This window comes from Typopeltis vanoorti, chromosome 7 (genome assembly GCF_054136105.1).
Source record: "Typopeltis vanoorti isolate ZY-2024b chromosome 7, IOZ_Tvanoo_1.0, whole genome shotgun sequence".
NCBI lineage: Eukaryota > Metazoa > Arthropoda > Arachnida > Uropygi > Thelyphonidae > Typopeltis > Typopeltis vanoorti.
The window spans coordinates 135,188,032-135,214,668 of record NC_143555.1 but is presented as its reverse complement, the minus strand read 5'-3'; the positions used below and the strand labels follow the sequence as shown (position 1 = coordinate 135,214,668).

The window sequence follows — 26,637 nt, the reverse complement described above, 5'->3', positions numbered from 1 at the left end:
AAAATTGTCGATTTTCTAACACGAAATATTATTCAAGGAGATGAATCTAGTAATGTCATCAATTAGATCGTGGATCAGAAAATATAAGTCAAGAGTCATAACACCAATTTTTTTTTTATAAAAAAGAAAGAAATCATTAAGCAGGCCTGTGTAGTTCAGTGGCAGTTCACGCGCACAAACATGAATGTTATCTGTTAACTTATGTGCTCTGATATCTCAGTTGTTCAGAAGGTCATGACGTTTCACTCGACCTCGGAGATGATCTGTGGCGATGAAAGTCTAAGGACACTAGTTCATTGAAATCGGTAAATTCGTAATAAATTCTTTAAAACTTTGAAAATCGTTAAACGTGCAATGTGGATGAAATTAAATGAGGAACGAAACGTGTGAAATTATCAAAATAAACTCTTCAAGGAAAATTGAAATTTTTGTGCACTGGATGCCATCGCACGTACCAAATTTGAAAAATATTGTAAAATATAGTTTTTTTCTTTTTTTTTTGTTTGTTTGACAATATCGCTACGGTTAAAAATAATGACTAAGCGTATGTTTCCAGTAATAAAAAGAAAGTAATTTAAGAATTAAAAAAAAGGATTAAAAAATGAAGAACTTCCATATATTATCCGTGTACAGAAAAAAACCGGAATTGTGGTCGTCCCGTGGAAGACTATCTTCATGCTTCCGGTATAAGAAAATCGGCCACCTGAGAAGGCAATGCGTAGAACCAAACGTGTGATTTGCCTCTGCACCGGACATATCACTAAATACTTGTACTGGAAGTACACATGCCTCTGTTTTAAAGAGAAAAGTGGAAACTCGTGAAAATGGATCAAATGGAAGATGATATGCAGGCTAAGGAAACAGCAATGCAGTCAAAAACATAAGAATAAATGATTCAAGAAGTCATGCTACAGAAAGGTAATCAGGAAATTTCTACTGCTTTGTCAGAACGTACTAGAAAACCTAAGGAGAAAATCGAAGCACAGTATCAGAAAAAGTGTGCAGGTACACCCGAAGACGATGCTACAGTTACTGAAACAGCCAGAAAAAGTGAAAACAAAAATTCAATAATGCCTTTATCTCGCTTATAAGCAGTAGGAGAGTCCGTTTAGCCCTATCATTTAGAGACTGAGTGAGAAGTTCAATCACCACCTATTAGACTATCACTAATTATGAACAGCATCTAGTGAAGAGACGGCTGACAAGTGCTGCCATCGCGTTGTCACTAATATTAATATATTTATTGTCTGAGATTTTGAGGTTTTAAGTCGATTTTCTTGAGTTTGCGAAACGAGAACCTAATTTCAGAAAAAAAAAGAAAACCTTGCTCATTCGTGAAATTTAACTCAACTAATTGGTTGAAAAAAATTTTAGACAATGTTCTGTAAGTCGGTGTCTAGAATCGTACCTACGCCTTTCTCCACACAGTCAGTGGAAACGCCACTTCCATTGAGCCACACTGATTTATGATTTATTAACAGGAGCCTAGAACAAATGAAGAAAGTATTAAAAAACAAAATAAAAATTGCTTGAAAACAAACAGACAACGCTATTAAAAAAGAAAATTTAATAAAAAATAGATACATGGGGAACAGAGGCTGGATAGGAAATTGAAATAATTCACATTGAGAAAAATGAAGCAGCAAAGGACATACCTACAGCTTCTGCTGGCTCCATGAAAATTCATCGAATATCGTTCGTTGAAAGAGAGTTTACCGCATTGGCGCACCCAGGGAGAGGGCCAAGAGACCCTGGCCCCTGAACCCCCCAAAAAAAGAAAAGTAAAAAGGCTAGAAAATTTTCCAACACTCTTATCCTAATTAAAATTCTATTTTTTAATTTTTATTTATTTGTGTGGTGTCGCGTCTTCTATTTCTATTCTATTTATGAATTAGCGGTCACATAAGGTGATAATATTCTCGAGAATCACGGAAGTTGTGAACCCAAGGCGAACGAAATAGTGCCCGGACGATACTTTGTTTGCCCGAGCCGTGGCAGTGATCACTGGTATAATGTATTGGATGTCACTGCAGATGCTGAGTCACAGGTCGTAGGCAATGTGTAATGTGTATTCTCAAATCATCTACTCAACTCGGTCACCCCCCCCCCCCCTAAGATTAAATCTTGAGTGCGTCACTGAAATCCGAATTCAATTCATAGAGAAGGTAATCTATCGAATAAACTATTGGTCGAACAACAGTTCATCACACGGTAAGTCGGTGCAAATGCATTTGATCGAAAAAAAAAAAAAAATTCACCGATAATTCTTCGATGAATGAAAGAATTCATCGAAAGATGAATTTTCTTGAAAACTATTGTTTTCAAGAAACATCACCAAAGATGTAAACAATATATGTAGGTATATTGTCTCAATAAACGAGAGTTTATTGAGATGTTATAATTATTTCGTTGTTGTTATTTTTACATTATCCTGTATGCATACCTGCTACTTCATTGTGTAGATAGCGATTTATCTAAAGAAGAAAAAGTTCATTCTACTTCATTTTTTAACAACAACAATAATCACACTGAAATCAAAACGGACAAATTTATAATATAAATTTTAGTTATAAAATTTCATCTAATCAGAGCAGAATTGGGAATATAATTTCGAAACTTCTTTACCAAAATTTTCTAATAAAATTTGGTTCAGTTTTAGTTCCTGTTGGAACTAAAACTGAACCAAACAGACTTCTTGTACGTTTTACAACTTCCGATGTTTCCACTTATTCCACTAAGTCAGAGAGGTGTTGCGATATAAAATTTTGACATTTGGTTTCTTTGTAGTCCCTAATATAGTTGAACTGAAAACTGGAATGGTTCGACATTTTTTTGTAAAAGGTTCAAATACCAAATCGGAGTAAAATTCATCCCTTACAACAGGTGTGTGTGTGTGTGTGTGTGTGTGTGTGTGTGTGTGTGTGTGTGTGTGTGTGTGTGTGTGTGTGTGTGTGTGTGTGTGTGTGTGTGTAGACGTCATATACTAATACTACTATTACTACTAATAATAACGGAGTCTCTGTAGCTCAGTCGGTATAAACGAAGTCCTTCAGTTAGAAAGATCTGCGTTTGAATCCCGTTCAGTCCTCATAAACTGAAGGTGAGTTACCTAACCTCATGTGGAGATGGCAGGGATTCCTGGAAAATTAGGCATATCATCCCGTAAAGCAGCTCCATGAACACATATCCACGGACATACAACATTTACCCTGATTAGGAACCATTTTGTTTTCTAATTATTTTCCAATGAATAGCATTGCGACCCTACTAACCATCGGTTTAGGAGAGAGGAAGATAAGGCAAATAATAATAATAACAATAATCTTTATTATTCGTAGTAGGTGTCTTTAATTAGAAACGGAAGGATTCCATACGATGAAGCATCCATGCCGATATATTGTTGCCAGTGAACGAACCTTCCGGATTGAATATTATTAATGGACTTTATTACACTGCAATTTGCAAAATGCTGATAATGATGTGAATGGGTAATAAAACAAGATGAAATTAACAAATATGCTCTCATGATAATCCCTCGTGTTTTGGGAACACTTGCAAGGTACTACCAAATAAAAGAGTGCCATTTTTTGACGATAAGTTATTTTCCATATTAGTTTCCTGTGGTAAAATAATCCAAGGTTAAAATTTGTACTTTGTATGTGCACCTTGTCGCTTGTATGGGTTATAGTATTTTTATTTTTTATTTTTTAAATAACTGACTGTTTTCTCATTCTTTCTTTTTTCAGACTTATTATCGACTGAATTTTCTATTCGTGTTTTTTTTTTCGTATATGCTTTAGCTAATAAATGAACGAAATGCTATATGTATCACACCAACTTATACTATATTTGTTTAAATGTAAGCGCAATCACCGTGAATTTTGGCAAGTGCGATTATTAAGTTCGAAATGCAAACCTTCAATTGCCACTGGCCTTCAATTATGGCCGGGTGCTTCGGCCATAATTCATAACTCAACAAAAATCCCCTATACCCATTACAATGTACGTTTCTAACACTCAGTCAAGCGACTAATTATATATTATGGAAGAGAATCGTTTAGCCCAGAAGGATTTACTGTACCACTACTACCTTCTACTGTTTTCCCAGTATAAATAATGTACGCATCCTTGTAAACACCCGTATTTCTAATTCATTTTTGAACTACAATCGTCCTTGAAAGAAATAAAAAACGTGCACTGACCTTTGCTTTAATAGACCACCAAGCAGGGGATAAAATGTTTATTCCCATGCGGGTAGCTGTATTACTTGCAATGTCATAGCAGTACAGGTGTCGCTATAATCAACTTGATACTTGTTTTATTAAAGTTTCCTCAGTTACGCAAACTGAATGTACGCATTCGAATTATTTATCTGCATGGCAGTTTTTCATCCATGAAAATATTTTTTTATTCCTGATTAGGTTACTTTTAAGTCGATTTATTTTAGGAAGAAAATTTCTGAGAATTTCCATCACCTATGCTTTTAATCATAGTTAGAAATCACATAACAAATAGTTCAAAATTAACGCCATCTTCAGCGAAAAACAACTCATCAAAACCCTTGTTCCTGAAGGATCAATTCTAGGACGTTGTTGTTATTATTATTATATTTTATTTTATGACTTCGGTTCAATGGAATTGAATGGGAACCGAATCAGATATACTGTTGATGCGGCAATAGTTTTCTCATCAAGCGACATGCCAACCTTACAGCGCAACATGGACTCTGATTTCTTAAGCTTGCATACATGGTTCTGTGACCATAGGAAAATGACCGGAGAGGTAGCAATAATCGGGTGGCAAACGATTTAAGAATAATAAGTGATATAGTGAAAAAGAAGAAAAGTGTCAAAGGAAAGACAAAGAGTGTGCTGCCTCTTTTTGATAATTATAAGTTAAGTAGAATAGCAGTAATAACGAAAGATATGATTGCAAGAATGTCCAGAAAATAAGGTTTGGAATATGTTGATGTTTGAAGTGCGTTTGATGGCAAAAGCGAAAAATGCATGCAAGAGATGAGTTGGATCTGAACGAGGAAGGTCAAAAATGTTTGAAGGTCGAAGTATTTGGGCAGGGAATCTAGAATTGATAAGGTTCAGAAGAGGCCTGGGGAGATACAAGAAGTGATGTCGAAGACATGCATTCACAAATTAGTGCAATGAGTGCAGGTGGTTGCAAGGTGCTTCCGATGTTTATTATAATCACATGACGTATAATTCCTCATATACATCCCCTTCTGAAAAGAAAAATACACAAATTTTGCCACCTCCTAACATAGATCGCCCTCACCAATCGGAGGTAGCGAGGACATCTTACTCATGAAGAGATCTTTTGAACCTATTACCAGATCTAACACTCCATAGCATCAGAATTCGCAGCAAATAGACATTAGCAATGCGTGAGATATAATCAACGGATATCTAAAGGAAGAAATATGAGAATGTTAAACGTGTGGGAAGGCTAATGTGATCGACGTACATGTTGATTAATTTTAACTGTACGGATTAGAACACATACCAGACTGATAAGAAAATAAGTGTTTATTCACTTATTGCTGATTCAGCATTTTCAGAGCACAAAAACAGTTTTCCACAGCACGCGAGACAACAATAATCCGACGTAACAATGAACTAGTTTGAATCAATTATAACGTAAAACACAAAGACAAAAGTCCTAATTAGGCGCCATCTATGTTGAGGAGAAAAAACAGAGAGAGGGAGAGAAGGCAGGTATTAATTTGGTCTTAAGATGACTGTCTCCCATATCTTTGGCAAATTTATACAGCCATATTTGTTGAGGTTTGGAGTATGTTTCAAGGCTTCTGTTGATTCCAGGAACAGCCTCTCTGACTTATAAACGGATCAGAGTGGCAAATTTCACATACGATTTAAATACAGTGCGTAGTTATTGTTTGTTAAGCACTCTAGATATCTTTTTGATGTATTTTGAATGCATGGGAACTCACTCACTTACGTCCCATTTTCTAAGCCAATGGCTGTAATCCCCTATGAGATAGACAAAATACTAAATACTCCCCCAAATACCCCCCCACTGTCTACCACAGAAGACTACAACAAAACTGTCACCATCAAGGCATATCTGAAAAGATATCTAGAGTGCTTAACAAATATCAACTACGCACCGTTTTTAAACCGTAAATGAAATTGGCAACTCTCACCCGTTCACGCCAGCCAGGACACAAACTCTCCTTTAAGACATCCAGAAGTCTACGAAGTGCCCTGTTCGTGTGATCGAGCTTACAATGGACAGACAGGAAGAACTGTGGACATCCGCCACAGTGAACATAAAAAATACATCCGACACTATCGCAATGGCAAGTCAGGTCTAGCAGACCATGCTTTAGATACCTCTGCACACAGGATATGTTGGGAAAAGACAAAAGTGCTGTACAGAAGCTTTTATAAGTCAGAGAGGTTGTTCCTGGAATCAACAGAAACCTTGAAACATACTCCAAACCTCAACAAGTATGGGTGTATAAATTTGCCAAAGATCTGGGAGACAGTCATCTTAAGACCAAATTAATACCTCTCTGTTTTTCCCCTCCTCAACATAGATGGCGCCTAATTAGGACTTTAGTCTTTGTATTGTACGTCACAATTGTCTCAAACTAGTACTATTGTTATACCGGATTGTTGTTGTCTCGCGTGCTGTAACAAATAGTTTTTATGCTCTAAAAATGCTAGATAGAATACCAGAGAAATATCACCAATAGGTTAATAAGTAGTTATTTTCTTATGAGTCTGTGTTCTCATCTATATCGTTAAAATTAATCAACACTATCGGAATGTATTCCCATGGTCAGGAAAATGAATAAAAAGTAGATGTTAGAGGGATGACGCCTAGTGTTAGGAGTGATATGAAAACAAAAAAATGTTATGGAGGATTTATAAGGAGTAAGGCGATCAGCAAGCTCACGAGTAGTACAAAGCTCAGATTAGAAACGTTACCAGCATGTTAGGCTAAATCTGATTAATGATGATCTTAGCCAATCAAGTAAAAGAAAAATTGAAGAGCGATATTCAGTTGGCTGCTGATGATGTAAAGCTGGATAGCGTAATAACTTGAGTAGGTGGTGATGGTAGCAAGGTGACCGAAGCAGATGTAATACTGAGCGATCACGTTTCTAAATTTCATCAGCCAAGTGAGGAATATTTCTGTATCTAATGCAGCAATAACTGATAAGGTTAATGAATCAGAGGTACTTAGGAATACTGCAGAATTTAAGTGCAAACACTGCTGGGAATTTGGATGATATATCAGCTTGGGTACTGCGTGAATAGGCATAGTAATTGTCAATGTATCTTACTTGGTTGCTTAATTAATGTCTGAGCTCTGGTGAGGTCCCGAGGGAGTGAAGTAGTCTGAATCTCGATTTGTTCGTTAAAAAAGTTGGTTAAAGAGAGAATTCGAGAATCGCTGAATACGTATATGATACCTGATGGGAGCAACATGGTTTTTGTTAAGTTAAGTCTAAAAAACAATTACTTATCCTATTCTATTCAGACAGAACAAACAGACAAATAAAAACAGAAATAAATCTATTATGGAAAACAATATATTTTAACTTAAATAAGTTCATGTCGCCGAATTGAAGCGTTCGGCTCTTCATATAATTAATAATTTATTAGGACACCTTCTTGGCTATTCTCGTATTAGGGTAGGTAAGTTCTGTTTGCTACAAACTTGGTATTAACCATTAACTAGGTCTACCTACTCACTGATGAGACCCCAATGAGGTTGGAAACCGGTGCGGGACGGATCTGGCTTTGAGAGGCTCCTCTTGGAGGTAGGTTTTTTCCTGTCTCTGAGTGGGGCCACCGCCATGAGATTATGGCTCTGCTTGGTGGTGATAGTGGGGTGAGCCTGTCACTGGGTAGAGCCAATGCTGAGAAGTTCTCGGTGACGGGGTAAGCCTGTCATCGAGTGGAACAACGCTGAGTTGGGCGATCTTTCGGGATCGTCTTATTTTTAGAGCCCGCTTCACTTATACATAAGGTTGAAACCGGTCTGGGTAGTGACCTTCTCTCATAATGTAGAACAGTAATAACGCTCCTAGGAGCTTGGTTTCACATTATGTTAAATACTAAGAATAGTGATCGGAGCTTGCCCCACCCTTACTATGAGTTGCCTCAGTGTAGCACTACCAAATGGGTCAGATGTTGCACTATCCAGGTATATTTGCTTACGCTTGGACTCCCCGAATTTTATATAGTTTCTATATTCGGCATCAAACTCTTTGAGTTTCTTATTCGGCTAAGAAACAATATGGGATGCAATATCCCTTAACTTAAATAAGTTCATGTCGTCGAATTGAAGTCTTCGGCTCTTCATATAATTAATAAATTAGAAATATATCTGTTAAAAATAAAACAAAAGAACTACAATGCATGGTTTTCGATCGAGAAAAACTGAAAGATAAAAAAATGGGGAGAAATAACACTGTTAAATAGAGATTATAAAATAATTTCAAAAATTTTCACAAACAGAATACAGAAATTCCTACAGAAACTTATACCAGTTGTTTAAACATGCTTAGCAAAAAGAAAAAAATATAACATATACCATAAGACATCTGAGATGTGTATATGAGTACTATCAATTGACAACCGACAAGCAGTGCACATCGAAAGAGAATTTGATACAGTGTAATTTGATACCATAAGTACATCTTCGACGTAGTAAAGGAAAACAAGTTTTGGATCAAAGTTTTGCTTGAAAGTTTATTTATTTATTTATTTATGAGAATGCAGAAAGCTGTGTAATAATGAATAAAAAAACTCTCCGCGCTTTTCAAAATTAACTATTCCGTATGACAAAGATCACCCTCTCTCTGTAGCACTGTTCGTACTGGCACTTGAACCATTAAATAGAGAAATAAATACAAACAAATCAATTCAAAGAATAAATATTCATGGAGAAGGTGAAGCAAAACTGTTAGCTCACGCCGATGATATAACATTCCCCCAGAAAGCAAAACTTCCATGGAGAAAACAATGTGAATATTGGATTCATTCGAAAAGCATCAGCTCTTAAGTTAAACCCGACAAGACCGTACTGTATGATAATTGGCGACTAGAAAAAAGGAAGTTAATATAGGTGCAGGAATGTCGAAAAAAAATTACTTTCCAGTGTTCGAATCAAACTTTGAGGCCCGGATACGAAGATCAGTGGAAAAAGTTGCATGAAAATTTAGCATTATGCGAAGAAGAGATTTGTTTGGTGAGAGACAAAGCCAGGATTTGTAACATATACTTGGTCTCTCTACTATGGTCTGAAATACACAGCATTCCATACCACAGATGATGGACAGATAAAATTCATAGGCGCTTTACGACATAATATGTATATGTGGTTCGCAATATGAACCAATGAGTTGTACAATACTCTTCCACGAAACAGAAGCTAGGCCTAATCAATATATACCTGAAAACATTGATAACCGGAAGCATGACTGCAGTAAAAGCACATAATAAGTCATACCACGTATATGCAATTACGTTTCTGCAAAAATGCCTTCCTGCAAAGCGATCGATTAAACGAAGACCGCATAAAACTTTCATTGAAATGTCTGAGGGATACCCATTTCTAAAAGAAAATTACGGTCTGGCTGGCCGAGTGGTTGGCGTATCCACTCTCTAGCCAAAAGGCGGTGGGTTCGAATCCCACCATGAGCATGGATGTTTGTGATTGTCTGTGGAAATACTGGTGGTGGTAGTGATCGGCGGTAGATGGCGTTAGTGTAGTTGCGGTTCATTGTAGTTGGTGGATTGATACCCTCCCTCGATGAGTCCTTGGACTTCCTGGAGGTGTCACATAATAATAATAATAATAATAATAATAATAATAATAATAATAATAATAAAATTACATCATAGAGAAGTTACTAAATATCAAATCACAAGCAATATTTTCAAAGTTTTCTCGATCCACCTTCCCTATACCTCAGTACCGAGAACCAAAAAGAGGAGAAATCATTCTAATCCCAGTTTCAAACAATGTATTTTGACTTCCAACAAATCTATTCTTCAAAACAGTTTTCTTCAAAGTGCATCATACATGTTTGCCGACCCAAGTGTGAGTTGTGACAAAAGGGATACGCGAGGATAGGCCTGCATCCTGACACTTTTGTAAAGAACCAGAAGCACTTTACCACATAATGATTTCTTGTGACAAAAAAGTATATGCATACTTATTTGTATGACAAAAAAGTATTCATATACTTTTTTGTCATACAAATGACCTTTAAGAACTCTAGTGCTAAAATTGTTAACAATTTACGTTGTCAATAAATCTAAATGTACAAAAATTGAATATAACTAAGAATATAATTATTGTGATGTAACTATTCTTATGTAATTACATAAGTATGGAAAAACCAAAGTGTGTCCCAAATGTAATAAGAAATGCCTTAAATATAAAATAATAAAAATTTGGGCAAACAAAAGATGGAATGAACTTACATATAAACTAAGGTGGTTTACCGGACTATAGAATTGCAAAGAGTAATTTCACAAAACGAAATGGTTGTCAAAAATAGCGAATCACTAAGGGAAAAAAAGTAGCTTTATATGGGATAAATATTATTTACTCTCATGTGTATATTTATTGTCGGTTTAATAAAATATTCTCAGTGGAAGTCGCGTTTTCATCCTCTACACTAGACCTCCTGAAAGAAAAACATAAGTTCTAGTTTAGTAGCCAACTTGAGGACGTGTTTCTAAGCTTTCGTCGACCAGTTCCCGAGTTAATCGATCTCTGGCAGAGGCAAGCAGTTTTCTGGTCTCGTAAACTCAAGAAAATCGACCGTAGATCTCATATTTATTCAGATAATAACATATTGTTTCAGGATTAGGTAGATGGTATCTCTTCAGCAGATGCCGCTTATAATTAGTGATAGTCTTAGTCCAGCTATCTCTGATTGGCTATCAGTGGAGATCGAACCGCCCACTCGGTCTCTAAAAATTAGATAGGGCTAACACGTCTTCACCTACTCCCTATATGGGAATAAAAGTGTTAGGCTGATTTTTAGAAAATGTTTAAGAATATTAGTATTTTGGTGCATCTACATTTCAAAATATTTATCCACTTCACGAAATGTTGACAGATAACCTCTTATTAATATATCGTATAATTCATAATTGTTATTAATTGCAACTGTATTGTAAATTCGCTATAAAATATGGCTGGATCGATAATATTCTCCATTATAAAACAAAAATTAATTATTGTAGCATTTTATTATTTGTAAAACTCTGAACACATAATTTAGCATTAACGACACCCATAACTGCATTGAAATACAAGCTTACCTTCAAATAATGACTCCAACGGCCATTTTCCATAATGGCGTCAGCTAAGTACCAGGTAATCGTTGAAGAAGCAAATAAAATGGCAAATTCTCCTCCTACTGCTAGCAGTGAAAATACATATTCAAATGCTTTTCTGTGATTCTTTATCCAGTTGAAACAGTGTACAGAAAATATTTTTGTAAACTGTCCTTTCCATTCTGGAAGAAACGAATTTCTGAAATAAAATTGAAATTATTCAATAAATAACCAATAAATCAATAAATAACCTTCGCAGTCAAAAGGCAGAAATCACGAATATGCAATTCCAATTTGTATTAGTATTCATATTTAATGTTACTGATTAAAATTATTCAACGCAATTACATATTCAGTATGAATGCATTAAATAAATAATATAAAAAAAAACAATAAAAGGAGAGAAAGAATAAAATGAAGAGAAAAAAAAAGGTAACTTGGGATATTCATTAGCCAAAGTTACGTGGGAATAACCTCAAAGTGGGGATTACTTAGTATACGCGTCATCTGATGATAGTTTCATTTCTTTGAGTTCTGTAGTAGATCTTGATTATGGTGTTTGCTTTCCTCCATGCTCTACACTTCCCCTCAGAAATACAAAAGCGATTTCGAAACATATTTTGGAAGTTTCAGAATAAATTAGTTTGAAAAGAAAGTATGAAGTTATACAGTAGATTCCCACTCTAGCAAACGCTTTTATAGCAAAGTTACTGACTACTTGAAAGGTGTCAATCAAAGTCCGTTAGACACTTTGGTTGCTAATAGAGGTTAGCAAAATATCCATTATAAGAACCGTTTGAATGGTTCCTGAGAGTTTGCTAGTGAGACTCGACTTCATATATTTCATACAATTGTTACAGTAGGATACGCATCGAATTAGATGTTTATAATAATAATAATAATAATAATAATAATATTTTTATTGATCTCTGAAATATTTGCATACATACTATAATCATTTTGAGTGACATTCTGACATATTATTTTACGAACTTCAGCACTTAGTGTTTCATATATGGTTCACTTTGTACATTAGATTTCAATAAAAACTTTTTAATAATATTTTTACTCATATATTATATATTTATCAAGACATTTTGTTCTAATATTAACAATGAAAATTACACAGAGTTTTTATATGATGAATAGCTAATATGCAAGTGCAATTATAATTTACGAGCCTCCGTAGCTCAGTCAGTATAGATGAATCGCTTTGGTCGAAAAGACCTGCTTTCGATTCCCGTCCACGACGTAACTCTTATCTGGTCTCTTTCAACTAAATGTGAGTTAGCCGGTCTCATATCGGCTAATTACGTCGTTGGGGTTTTTTCCAACCCGGAAACTCGGTTTTTGTTCCCCAGAATAGGTTAACTGGTCCCGTGAATACGCACACGGATCCACTAGGAGGCATAGGGACAAGCACCTTATTCTCCAGACGGTTATGGTTGTAAAGTCCACAGCTAAAGCACCTCAATGGTTCGTGAAGAGTTTAAGATAAGATAAGACAATTTACAGTTGCAGCTGAATAATATTCTGTTTATTCAGCTAAATTTTACTTACACATATATACAATGAGACATATCTTCTGCAGAGTACAAAGATTTTGTACAAAATGTAGAATACTTAGTTATCTATTAATGAACATGACTTTTATTAGTATAATGTATGCACACTTGTCATTTTTATCTGATATTCATTATGGTATCATTATATTATTATTACTTGCTATTCTTTTTAATAATAATAAAGTATTTTCAATAAGAAAAATAAATTTATTATTTATATTTATGCAGTTATATATTCTTTTTTTATGGATTGCTAAAATATTTACACATATTATTACTTTACATATATTATTTGCACATATAATAATATTTTTTTTTAATAATAATAGTTTATTATCTCTCAAATAATTACATGAATATACTAGAGAGAATTGGATCAAGATTTCGAGAGTGAAAAAAATCCACCATACCCTTGGAGGGTAACGGATGGCAACGCTGTAGCCAATGGAGTTCTAACTGAGGCTTGGATATTGCTGTTGCCCTCCTGCCATGATCAGAGCTTTAATAGCTCAATAACACCTTATCCCTACACTGTCCTCTACAGATAACGGGGAAGATGAAAAGCATTCTTGCTTCGCCCCTTTAAGCCAGTCCTTATAAGGACTATAAGGATGAATATTCTAAAATTTAGGCAACAATGCAACTTTTTCTTGCAAAATGGTTCAGTAAAAATTATAATTACTCGTAATATCATTATCATTTACAGAATTTGTCATTAACACAAGAGTAAAAAGCGTGTATTATTACGATTAATAATAATCATGGTAATACTTTGCACTTAATGACTCATAAGATAAACAATAATACTTATGTTGCAGTTTACATAATAATATTTTTTAAAATTTAAATATGTAAATTAAATATATAATTTTAAATCTAAATATATAACTGAAGTATTATTATCATATTTTCTGTTTACTACAAGCATTCATTACAGAATGTTAAGTAAATAATGTTAGATAAATACTACTACTACTGGGATGTAACTCAACTGCACCCCCGAAGCTTTGTAATTAGCTTATTTGAGGATGATACTCGTTATATATATCTATATAAATATAACCAGTATATATATATATATATATATATATATATATATATATAATAACAAATGTATATAATAACAAATATATATATATATTGGTTGCTGTGTTGGAAGTAAGCAGATGTTTGGGAGGTCAAATGAATGATCTGAAAGGTCTTATCAAAATGAAATTGCCGATATATCCTGTGTTGTTGCATCTGTCTTGATGGTTCACATTCTTTTTTATTGTGGGCTTCTTTTTGAACTATTTAGGAGGCTATTTTTTCACAGTGGCAGACTTTCTATGTCTTCTGTGCTTTTATTTGTATCGGCTTTGAAGTTTGTGGTTTACTTATGAATATCTTGGCATCTCTGGTCCACAAAAATTGATAATTTGTTTCCATTTCTGCTTTTCTTGCTTGGTACAACAGATTCTGGTTGAATGGTGTTAAATATTCGGAAACGAAGATTGGTGTATTGTCTTGCTGTGCGTTCAAGTACTTGGCAACTGGTTTTTTCTGCCTGCTGACTTTTATGAGATCGTCTCTTTTGGACTTGCTCTTAAGACGAATTATCATTGGTGCAGGTCGTGGAAAGCCTTGGTTTTTGCTCTTCCTAGGAATCCGATTTACGGTCTGAATGTCGTTAAGCTGTAGGGGGATATCAATTACTTGGCCTAATTTTAAAACCACGTCTCTGAGGTTTTCTGTTGGTGAAGTTTCAGGAAGACCGTTTATGACAAGATCTTCTTTATGTTGTTACTGATTTAAACGTTTGTATTGTAGTTTTAGAGAATGAAGTTCTTGACGGAGCTCGGATGTCTCTTTCATCAAATTGTGTTGCCTGGCATTTAGTGCGTTAATGCTCATTTTAATGTCTTTTACCGTTTGCAACACTTCTATAACTGCTAAATTATTATGTTTTACCAAATTTTCATATTCGCTAGATTTTTTTTGGTATTTGTTCGTTCCGTTTATTAAAGAGTTCTTGCACAAGATCTACTAAGCTGGCTTTTATGGTCTCTAAACCGTTTCATATTAGTATATTTAAAGAGTTGAAATTATAGGACTCACCTACATTTTTTTGGCTGTTCAGTTTGTCGTTTGATTTTGCCTCCGGTATAATCGGCTGAGTCGTAGGTGGCTGCTTTAGGTGCGTCTCTTTGTTCTTCCTACAGAGTACGCACTTCCATTCCGCGTGTTTTTATTATTATTATTATTATTACCACGGGCTACTCCAGGAGTCCTTAGACTCATCGAGGGAGGCCCTAAACATCATGTTCACACAGCTGTTCAACATTCTCACAGTATCTATCATACCTTGCCTTGAACTCGCTCACTGTCATAGCACCCACAACAGACTCTGGCAGCTTATTCCACTCATTTACCACTCTAAAAGTAAAGAACCCAGCTCTAACACCCCTGCTAACCACACTCTTGCCCAGCTTCCATGGGTGTCCCCTAGTTCTCCCACCACCAGTCCTGATCTAAAAAATATCATCTGAATTAATCCTATAGAATCCTTTTAGCAATTTGAATGTCTCAATCATGTCTCCCCTTTTCCGCCTATCAACTAGTTTCTGCAACCCACAAATCTTCAACCTGTTCTCATATGGTTCATTCCATAGACCTGCTATCATCTTAGTCACTCGCCTTTGGATCCTCTCAACCTCCTCCCCATCAAGAAGGAACCGAGGTGACCAAATCTGGGCACAGTAGTCGAGATGAGGTCTTATCAAGGCTCGGTACAGAGGTACAATAACTTGTTTTTCTCTGCTCGTCAAGGTATTTTTCAACAACCAAGTGAGTTGATGAGCTGATTTAGCTACTTTCGCAATGTACCCCCTAAACTTCATCTCCCTATCCACCAACACTCCCAAGTCCCTGGCCTCATCAATCTCTTGGAGTACAGTTCCACCAATGTGGTATACTGCTGCTAATCTTTTCACTCCGAAATGCATAACCTTACATTTTGTCACATTAAATTGACATCCATTCTCCTTAGTCCAGAACTCCAATCTATCTAAGTCATCTTGCAAGACTTTGACATCTTCTGCATTCATTATCGCCCTACCCAACTTTGCATCATCAGCGAACAAATGAACTGTCCCACTTAGACCCTTCCCTATATCGTTAATGAACAGATTAAACAGCAGTGGTCCAAGAACAGAACCCTGTGGCACACCACTAGTCACAGGCCGTTTTTTGGACTCTACTCCTGAATAAACTACTCTTTGATATCTCTCCATCAACCACCCAGCTATCCATCTCACCAACCCTATATCCATTCCCATATGTTGTAGTTTACGGATTACAATTCCATGTGGTATCCTGTCAAACGCCTTTGCCAGGTCCAGCAGTATCACTGTAAACCTATTTCCCTTATCCAGTTCAGCCGTCACCTTGTTATAAAACTTGAGTACGTTACTGAGGCATGATCTACCCTTCACAAAGCCATGCTGTCCTCTGTATAGTATCTCATTTTCATCAATCCATTCCTGTATTTTTCCCTTGACTACTTTCTCCAAGACCTTGACAACGACTCCTGATATGCTGATCGGTCGGTAATTTGCAACCATAGTCTTGGATCCTCCTTTATGCAGTGAAACTATTTTCCCCTCTTTCCACGCCTTCGGGACTAAGCCAGACCTGAGACTCAGATTAAACAACATGGTCAAGGTCACTGATAATTCATTAGCCGCTTCATGCAAGACACGTGCCCGTATACCATCCAATCCCACAGATGTATTCACATTAAGGTTCTGTAATAGACTATTCACCTCCACTTCATTCATCACAATTCCCATATAAACTAATGGTTCCTTCATTTTTTCAACGTCACCACCTGGATGATATACTTTTGCAAAATGCGCGCTCAGTAACTCCACTATATCGACTGGTTCACTTAAAATCATTTTGCCATGTACAGTTTTTTTTATTGCTTGCAGCATATTGAAAGAACTGTTTGGGATTCTCTTTTGCTTGCATAGCTAATTTCCTTTCATAATCGGCTTTTGCTGTTTTTACCACACTCGTTACCCTTCTGGCCTGTACTTTATACCTTTCGTGTGCCTGCAGGTCACCCCTTTCTTTAAATTCCCTCCATAGTTGTTTCTTTTTTTGCAGCTCAAGCTTAATGGTGTTATTCATCCATTTAACCCCTCCTTGTTTCACTATTCGGACCTTAGGTATACAATCTGCCGTAACCTCCTGTAAATGCTCTTTGATCACTTCCCATGCTCTATCGACGTCCAGCCCTTGCAGTTGTACATGCCATGGCACTGATCCAAGCTATCTCCTAAGCTTGTCATACTTGCTTGCCAGCACGATAATTCCACATATACCCTGTCTTAATCACAAATTTCACACCTTTAGCCACCTCCCAGGTCAAGATCTTATGATCACTCTCACCAATAGGTGGCAACATGGTCATATTCATTACAGTCAAATTCTCAGATGCATTACCAGGTCAAGCACTCTCACACCCCTAGTATTTTCAATTACATGCTGTTTCAGATAGTTATCCCTTAATAATTGAATAAAATCCATTTCCTTCCTCACATGTGTCCTCTCCTCCTTCCAATCAATGTTACCATAGTTGAAATCCCCCATAATAATTACCCTCCTTCCACTCATTTCATCAATTTGTTTATGCATACCATCTCCACCATCTATTCCATCACCTGGTCTATAGCAGCACCCAACTGTATATTTTATTCTGCCAGTATCAATCTCACACCAAATAGCCTCAAATGAGCTCCTTTCACTATCCTGCAATACTTCAATTCTCCTTGGCTACAGTTCATCAGCTATCATCAATAACACCCATCCCCCAATTTTATTCTCTCTGTCCCTCCTAAACATACTATAACCTACACATTCTATCCCACTAACTATATCATCTTCCGTCAGCCATGTTTCACTAATGCCAATAACCTGTGGCCAGGAAGAGCCAATTAAGGCCAAAAATTCTTCCTTCTTGTTCCTAATACTCCTGGCATTAGTATACATGAATTGCAGTGTTCCCTTTGTCCCACCCCTATCTTGATGCGTTATTCTAAATATCCCATTCCCATTTTTTGTCATTATTGCTGGCTCAGGTACATTATATACATTTTTACACTCAACTGTCTCACTGATGTCTGGATATCCACTTCCCCCCTCCTTGGTAGTTCTAGATTCCCTGGTTCTGCACATCCATTTTCACTTCATTCAGCAACACTTTTTCCAGTCTCCGCACACCAAGTCCATTCAAATGCAGTCCATCCATCTTGTATAAGTCCTTTCGCCCATCAAACTCATTCCACACGTCCACGAATTCCACACCACACGTCCGCATAACCTGCGCATAATGTCATTTGCGATTTTGGCCCTCCTTCTAAACTCCTCTCTGTCATACCGCGGTAACAGACTCACCATTCTAACTCTGTCACTCTTTTCTTTCGCTACCTTTAACAATACTTTCAAGTCCTCTCTCATAAAAAATTTATCACCTTTCAATTCATTCGTACCAGCCACAATTGTTATTTCTTTCACCCTCTGTTTTTGCACTCTAATGCTCTCTTACATCCTTAAATTTCGCACCCGGTAAGTACGATTTAGTTACACTCCCATCTATTACTCCTCTTAATAACGAGTCATCATACAACACTCTCTCCTTCATTTCGGAAACTCGCCCACGCTGTTTATTTACGTTAGCCTTATTCGATAACGTTCGAATGCAACGAACGCGGCCGGCCTCGCCACCGCCGCGTTTGCTTCTCAGAGTTTCGACTGCGTCGCAGTCGGGGTGCTCCGACTCGCGGAGCACCGCGGTAAGGAAGAGAAATTGACACATACCTTTTTCTGGGTGTTGCGGCTTTTCGGATTTACATCGGTGTTACATCGGATTTATATTTATATTGCCCAGTCGTTTCTGAAAAGCCGGCACATTTTAAGTGTAGAATCGTATTGCATTTCGTACAAGTTATATTATTTCCGTTGGACGATAAATCCTCCAGGCATTTGATACACTACATGACTCACCTTTCTTCCCTTAAGCAGTATGGCGTGATTATAAAGATGGCGGCGTCCTTTGTTCTTCGCTCGTTGTTGACCACGGTCCTCTCTGTTCCCATTTCAACACTTAAAAATTTGGTTTCTTCTTAGCCGATCTCGTTGAATTTTATATCACTGTCTTAGGCGTGATAAGCAGGGTTACTTGGGAGCACTTTCAACTTAAAACAGGAGTTGGAACCACTTTAAAACTATAAAAAAACGGGAGCAGCATATCACCGTGCGCCCGTTCGTATGCCTACACAGCGCCCTATAATAATAATAATAATAATAATAATAGTAATAATAATAATAATAAATTTTTTGAATAATAATATTTTTATTATTATCGTACAGAGTATTTACATATGTACAATTAAAACATTACATTTTCTGCTCAGTACATAATTCTGTACACAGTTTATAGTATTTAATTTCTTTTTAATATTTTTTCTTTGAATATAAATACACATACTTTTTTTTCATATCAGTATCATCATTTATTATTACACACCGTACTGACATGTGCATTACAATAATTTGCAATCTGTGATTATGAAGATTACTTGATTGAGGTGGGCTAATCCCACTTCCTTCCAAGATAGGGTTAACTTTTATGGAGACGGTTGGATTACCTTTCACTATTTATGTTGTTTGGTACTGTTTATGGATGGAATGTAGGTGTCGGATGCTGGCGATTTGTGAAGTGTATGTAAATGTTAATTCTATGTTAACTGTGTTGGTAATAGTTTCCAGAATTGGTGTAATGTTCTATAGTTGTTAATGTGTTTTAAATTTCTTTGGTAACTTGTTAAGTAACGTGGGTATCAGATGTGATCTCAGAAAAAAACGTAAGGGTTGTAATGATTTGTTGTCCATTTAACCTGGCAATCTATGTAAGGGCCAAGGTATTTTGCGTGTGTTAATGGTGTGATTTCGCGACAATGGCAGCTATTTTTGTTGTTAATGCAGGGGTATGTGTGACAGTGTAGCGATAGTAGTTCTGGGTGCAAGATTCTCGGATTATGTATAATTAACATCTGCGTCTTGGTGCCGTTGATTATAATCGAGTTTTAGTAGAAGGTGTAATATCACTTAGGTCTTGTGTTTTGGAAGAGAGTTGATGTCCGTGTGGACTGCTAATAAAGCAGTGTCATCTACGTACAGATATCTTTGACTTTGTGTGGCTAGGCTATGAATTCCTTAATGCATTTGTTGAATACATTAAGGAATTGAATAGAGTAGGTGTTGATTAGCGTATGACGCCTTGTATGACACCGGGTTTTATTTGTATACCACAGCTGTAAAGTGTGCCTATTTTCGTTACTTGTGCGTTTGAGAAATAGTTCCTGAACAAGGTATGCAGTGTTCCTCTTATCCCAATTGAGTATAGTTTAGTCAGTAGTATGTCATGTTCCAGTGTATCCAAAACTTTGGGTAAGTCAAGAAATATAAGGATAGCGTACTTGCAGGGCCGAGCCGTGCGGTTGTGCAGATTGTGTGCTGCACAAGGGGGCTTGAAGATAGGGGTGTCATTTAATCACGGGAAATAATAAAAATATATATATATATAAATTTTCTTATTCTTGAATTATATCGTTTGAAGTGAAACGTTGTCAATATTACCACAGATTTTATTTCACAGAGTAAGCATCGACTCAGCGAAAATTTTATAAATATTCTCGATTGTTTATTATATTTTTATTGGAAATTGTTAGTTTAAGACAGACCGTGAATTCATTCTTCCGCTGTGCTTTTCCCAGTAACGTCGATAGGATGTAGCATAGAGGCAGCTTGCCTCATGGCACTGCTTAATAAGGGCGCTCGTTCAGCCGTATTACGGCAACAATATATTTTACAAAAATATAGCATTTAGTTTACCAAATAAAAAAGGCACCATTTCCCATTGACAGTTAAATATGTGCTTATTATATTTTATTAATAAAAGATTATAGTCATGCATACTAAAACTAAACATTTTATAACCCACTTATTAGATACTTAAGGAAACACCCATAAAATGTCATACGATGTGAATTTCATAAACTTTTATAGTCTGTATATTATACATGAATTCTCCAACTCAAATTGCGAGTGTCTATCGTCCCGAATTTCACATTTTAGCGATTCGTTCCCTGCAGTAAACAATACGCTATCCCCAACAGCCATTATACTGTAGAAACACGAAAACCAATTAGTTTTACCATGTCATTGGATAAGGTTCACAGAGACCATTTGCAGACTGCGTAATATATTTCTCAACAAACAGTGCAATTACAGACAACTGGGAATATAAACACTAACTAATGAATCACATCTTACCTCCAACAGAAACTGCTATATACAGGGTGCAACATAAGGTTTTGCTTGACATTCCTCCCCCCGTCATGAACGTGTTAAAAGTAAGAAATATATAGTGAATGCATTTCAGATATTATGGAAATCGGTTTAAGAGAATTAGGATTTCAATTCAATTGTCAGCTTCTTTTGTTTGGGTAGCGCGATCTTTTGTTAATACCGCACCAAATCATATGCACTTCTTAATAGTGGCTTTTTCTTTATTATACTGGCCTACAATCGCGCACATCTTTCACTTCTCATTAGTAATTTGTCAAGGATTGTTCATTACGTATCTCAAGTCTTAAATTACTGGTAAATTTTGCTTGATATAATGGGAAAGCAGATGACTCTATTTGGATAGATAACTTTTAGATTGCACTCAAGGAAACCGTTCTTGAGGACAAAAGACGTGATAGAGAATAGAAGCTTCTTGGTAAGACATACCCATTTTCAGTTTTTTTTTCTGAAAACTTTAGTTTCCGAAAATCCCCACATATATCTGGTAATTTAAATTTTAATTACTGGTAATTAAATTTATTTAATTACTGGTAATTAAATTTATTTAATTACTAGTAATTAAATTTAATTACATTAAATTTAAATTACTGGTAATTTTTGCTTGATATAATGGGAAAGAAGATGACTCTATATGGGTAGATAAATTTTAGATTGCACTCAAGGAAACCGCTCTTCAGGACAGAAGAGGTGATAGAGAATAGAAGCTTCTTGGTAAGTCATACCCATTTTCAGTTTTTTTTTTTTTTCTGAAAACTTTAGTTTTCGAAAATCCCCACATATATCTCGCAACACGATATTTTAGCTTTAATTTTGGGAAAAACGTGCAAGTTATAGTCGAATAAATACGGTAATTTTTTTAGCTTTCAAATTATTAAGTATGAATCATTGGTTAAAGACTGGATTTATAAAATGCACAAAAGAGAGCAATATAGCAGATATAGAAATGAACAATTTCACTCCTATCATTGATGATAAATTATTTATATTAAGTAAAAATGTATAGTAATTTTATGAATTTTGTTCTATTAAAAATAAATCTTTTTTTTTTGTTTAAATGTACATCTAAAATCAAATAAAACAGACATTTACAATGAAATATATTATTATGATTATTATTATTATTATTTTGATACGGGTATTTTGAAAAGGTACTTGGTAATAATGAAAATTAAAGAAGAGGTACACGGATATCTGAAGTTTCAGAAACACTGATCTATCCAAAAATATTTAGTATGAAACATAGCTGTACATTATGATGTTCGTTTTCTTAAATTCCGCTTCGAATTTGGATAGACGAAATAACGTCTATCCAAATACGCAGTTTTTACATATTTTTCGGAATCATTTCAATTTTGAATGTGTAACATATTGAGTGTACTGTGTATTCTGTGTTTAGGTGATTTTGGACAATTTGACATTGATTTTAATTGTATACTTATTTTTAGATTTTAGATAGACAAATAAAATTTTAAAGATAATAGTTTATAAATTATAAACATATTAATCAGCTGAGGGACCATAGCTAAAAATTCCGTATATATGCTGGATAGACAATCGGCGCGTCAGGCTGATGCGGCTCGAGTTAAATTAATAAACATAGGTTATTTATGAGCTATAAAGCCCCTTAGATGATCTTTGTTTACACATAACTGCAATTGGCCCTTTCTTGATATTTTTTGGTGTATTTTTGCATCATTTCATTTTGTGCGTTACAGTAACAGTGTTACTGTGCAGTTGCCTTTTATTTTATAAAATATATTTATTGTTGTTTAGTAAAGTTTTTGTGAATTTGGATTATTATTCACGTAAAGTAAGTACATCTATTATATTTTTGGTAAGTTTGAAAATCAGTTAAATTGTTTCATTTTAGTTAATTATCTTATTTTGAAAACAAAAGATTTTTATGTTATGTTGGGTAGATGTCTAGAAAATAAATAATTTTCAATGAGATTTATTTATATATTTTCTCTTGTTCTGGTTGGAAGACATTGGGATTTGGGTCCTTTTACGAATTTCTTTAATAAATAATTTTAACATTCTAGAAATTTCTTAATTATTAAACAATTACCAGAATGTAAAACATATTAAATAAATTTCACTGAGAAATCAATCAGTGGCTAATATATGTATATCTACATGTTAATTTTCAAAAAATACCTAAAATGTAAGCATATTTATTATTCAAAACATCTGAAAAATCAAATTCTGTAATAAAAAAAAATTTAAAAAAAGTCAGTCTTGGGCCATTCACCTTAAAAATAATAGTCGGTTAAGGGGTTAAAAAATAAGTTTAAGGGAAAATTTCAAAAATTATTTATTTTGGTGGACAACATTTAACGCTCTTCTTATTTTAAAGTCTAACGAAGTGTGTTAACCCCTAGATGTCGAAAAAAAAGGCAAAGAAGTTATCTGGTGCACAAAGCAGGAAAAGACAATTGCAACGAGTACAACTGACACATAAATTGGCTGGATCGCTGAATAAATTTTTAACTTCAGGACCACATAAAAAACGAAGAACAGAAAGTTCTGACGAAGCAAGTACTCCGTGTAGTTCTACTACAGAAAAAGAGAGGACACAAGATAACTATGTAGAAACAAATGTTACATGCGAAAATAAAACTAGCCTGACTGGACTATCTACAGAAGTTGCAGCAGAAGAAATATTGGATTGCGATTCAGCGAAACGCGAAGCTTCAAATTTCACTTTAAATTTTAATGTTAATGATCTAGGTACTTGGCCGAATCATATAACTACCAAAGTCAGAGATTGTTTAGTTGAGTTGAATAAAGAATTTCCCAAAGATGAATCTAGCAACAAGTTTTCCGATTCATACTATTATCGAACTTTAGCAAATGGGGAAATACTTTTACGAAGTTATTTAGTTTATGCAGAATCGCAAAATTCAGTTTTCTGTTATTATTGCAAAATATTTGGTAGTCAAAATTCCCAACTTACTAATGAATGCGGTTGTAACGATTGGCAACATTTGAGCCATATACTAAAAATACACGAGACATGTTCCACGCACATTAAAAATTGTCCAAAATTCAGCGAACTTAAAATGTCTTTGGTTAAGAAATGAATTATTGATTGCACACAACAAAGATTATACGAAACTGAGAAAAAATATTGGCAATCTGTTATAGAACGGTTAATTTACATAATACAATAGTTATCAAGACAGTGTATAGCTCTTAGACGTTCTTCACAAAACGTTTTGAGAATGATAACGCAATTTTTTAAAGTTAGTATAAACTGTCGCTAAAGTTGATTCGATAATGGCATAACTTGCATCGCATCCAAACATCACCAAAAAGGAACATTGCTTATTATTTAGGTGATAAAATACAAAATGAAATCATCCGTATAATTTCTGAAGCGATTTGCGAAAGTGCGATGTATGGTATCTAGAGTAAAGTCCTTGTAATGGAAGTTTAAGAAATTATTAGTACTTTACTCGGGAGCTGTGGAATAATACAAAACTATTTTGCGAGTATGTGTGCATGGTAATATTGTTAACTGGGTAATACAGGAGTAACGTTTCGATATGAATCACTTGGCAGCTGATAAGGTTGTGTGATTGATATCACCCTTCGTAGTAAACAAATGAATATCAGGATTCAATATTCCACTTTGGATCAACTTTAATGAGTCGCATAGATTTACATTTGAAATAGTTCCTCCTGATTAGATCCTTACCTGTTACTGCTAAGGATGAAGCTAATGTGAGGCTACTGAGGATTTCAAAGTGATCCTTAATGGCCGAAATAATTTGAATTCCGTCGTCGATTTGTCTTGATTTGGGGGCTGAAAAACCCGAGTTTCAGAGACAGGAGGGGGTAAGATCCATTTGTCTGATCCCAGTTTGACTAGCTTGGACACCAATTGAAAGAAAGCCTAGAAAATATTCTTTTAGTCGGTAACTAGAATCGAACATGTAACATTCTTTCTTCAATCATTCTAGCACTATAGATGCAAAGCCTAGTTTCTCTTCTGCAGATACGTTAATCGAAAAATTAATTACAAATTGCATCCTGGATATTCCTGGACAGGGATCCCTTTGAGTACAACATAGAACTGTTTCAGTAGGGCAGGAAGTGCCCTTTCTGTTCAAATAGCAAGAATTATAATATATCGCTAAGACAACTAATAAAGCTCAGCGAAGGGTAAGTTTAGATGAAGGAAGCATCCCTCACGAGATAGCGGAAGATATCAAGGTATTATGATAGTAAAGAGAATCCTTGGGTTAGTTGTATAATGTGATGGTCCTCTAGGTGGCTGACGAGAACATTAATTGATATTATGTTAATTCAGGGCAATCAATATAAGAGAGATAGCAGGAGTTGGGTACAGTTGTTTGTACCAAGTGCTAATGGAGGTAATTATAAAAGATAGCCAAGAAAATAGCCTTAAGGATTTATAAAGTTCCCAGATAGTGAATATTTCACGATTGTCAATCTGGTTGAATTAAGTTTTTTGTTTGTCCTTTTCCCCCATCTATTGTTTAAACGATTTCATCACGTTTCTATTATAATTATACATAGATGGCGCTTTAATTAAGAATATGTAAGAAATACATTCACATTGCTTTCCCGTTCTCAAATAGGCATGTATAACAAAATAATCATGTATATTACACTTCAATAAATAAATAAAAATTGAACATTTTAATTAAAATTTTAATGAATTAATAAAAAAACTTATGTTAAATTAGAGATATTTATTCTCTAAGATTATTAATCTCTAAGATCCTTAATTCAGTTAAGAAAAAAGTAAGTACAAATATCATCAGACATGGTGGGAACATTAGTCCAATCAGTTGACACCGACGATATACCATGCAATACCACAAAATATAGAAAAGCAATGCAGGAAATAATAGTATGTGTGCTGTGCGTATTATCATAGGATTTTCTGGTACTGTTCACTGCACTGCGAGCAAATTGCTTCTCAGTCAACAATATAGCAATACAATTTGTGGATAGGCATCAAACCGTTGGTATAGGGCCAACCACTATTTATGTTGCCAGCTCAAGATAAGTGTTTAAAATATATGAATGAATCGCAAACATGCTCAACAGTATATGAATATAACTCACCTGTTTTCTATATCCGCTTTATAATATTCTATTTTATCAGAAAAATTTTCCCTTTTAGCAAATTCGATCATATTTTCTATGATGTCTATAGCTATCAATTTCTTTAACTTCTGACAGCTTGGCAATATAATGTTTTTGGTGGTGTCCCCAGGTCCGCATCCGATATCCATTACTATCTCATTTTCAGTCCATTTTAGAATTGGATTAAGTTC

The 26,637-nt window shown here is 35.2% G+C and overlaps 1 protein-coding gene across 1 annotated transcript; it reads right to left on the bottom strand.

Moving 5' to 3' along the window:
- Positions 1-1,464: 1,464 nt before the first annotated feature.
- On the bottom strand, positions 1,465-26,595 carry LOC150105096 (4-vinylphenol methyltransferase 1-like). Its single transcript, XM_090395114.1, has 3 exons — positions 26,426-26,595; positions 11,331-11,544; positions 1,465-1,485 (listed from the first exon to the last, which is right to left on the bottom strand). Exons 1-3 carry the CDS (start codon positions 26,593-26,595, stop codon positions 1,465-1,467), a joined length of 405 nt encoding a protein of 134 aa, XP_090251240.1.
- Positions 26,596-26,637: the final 42 nt, after the last annotated feature.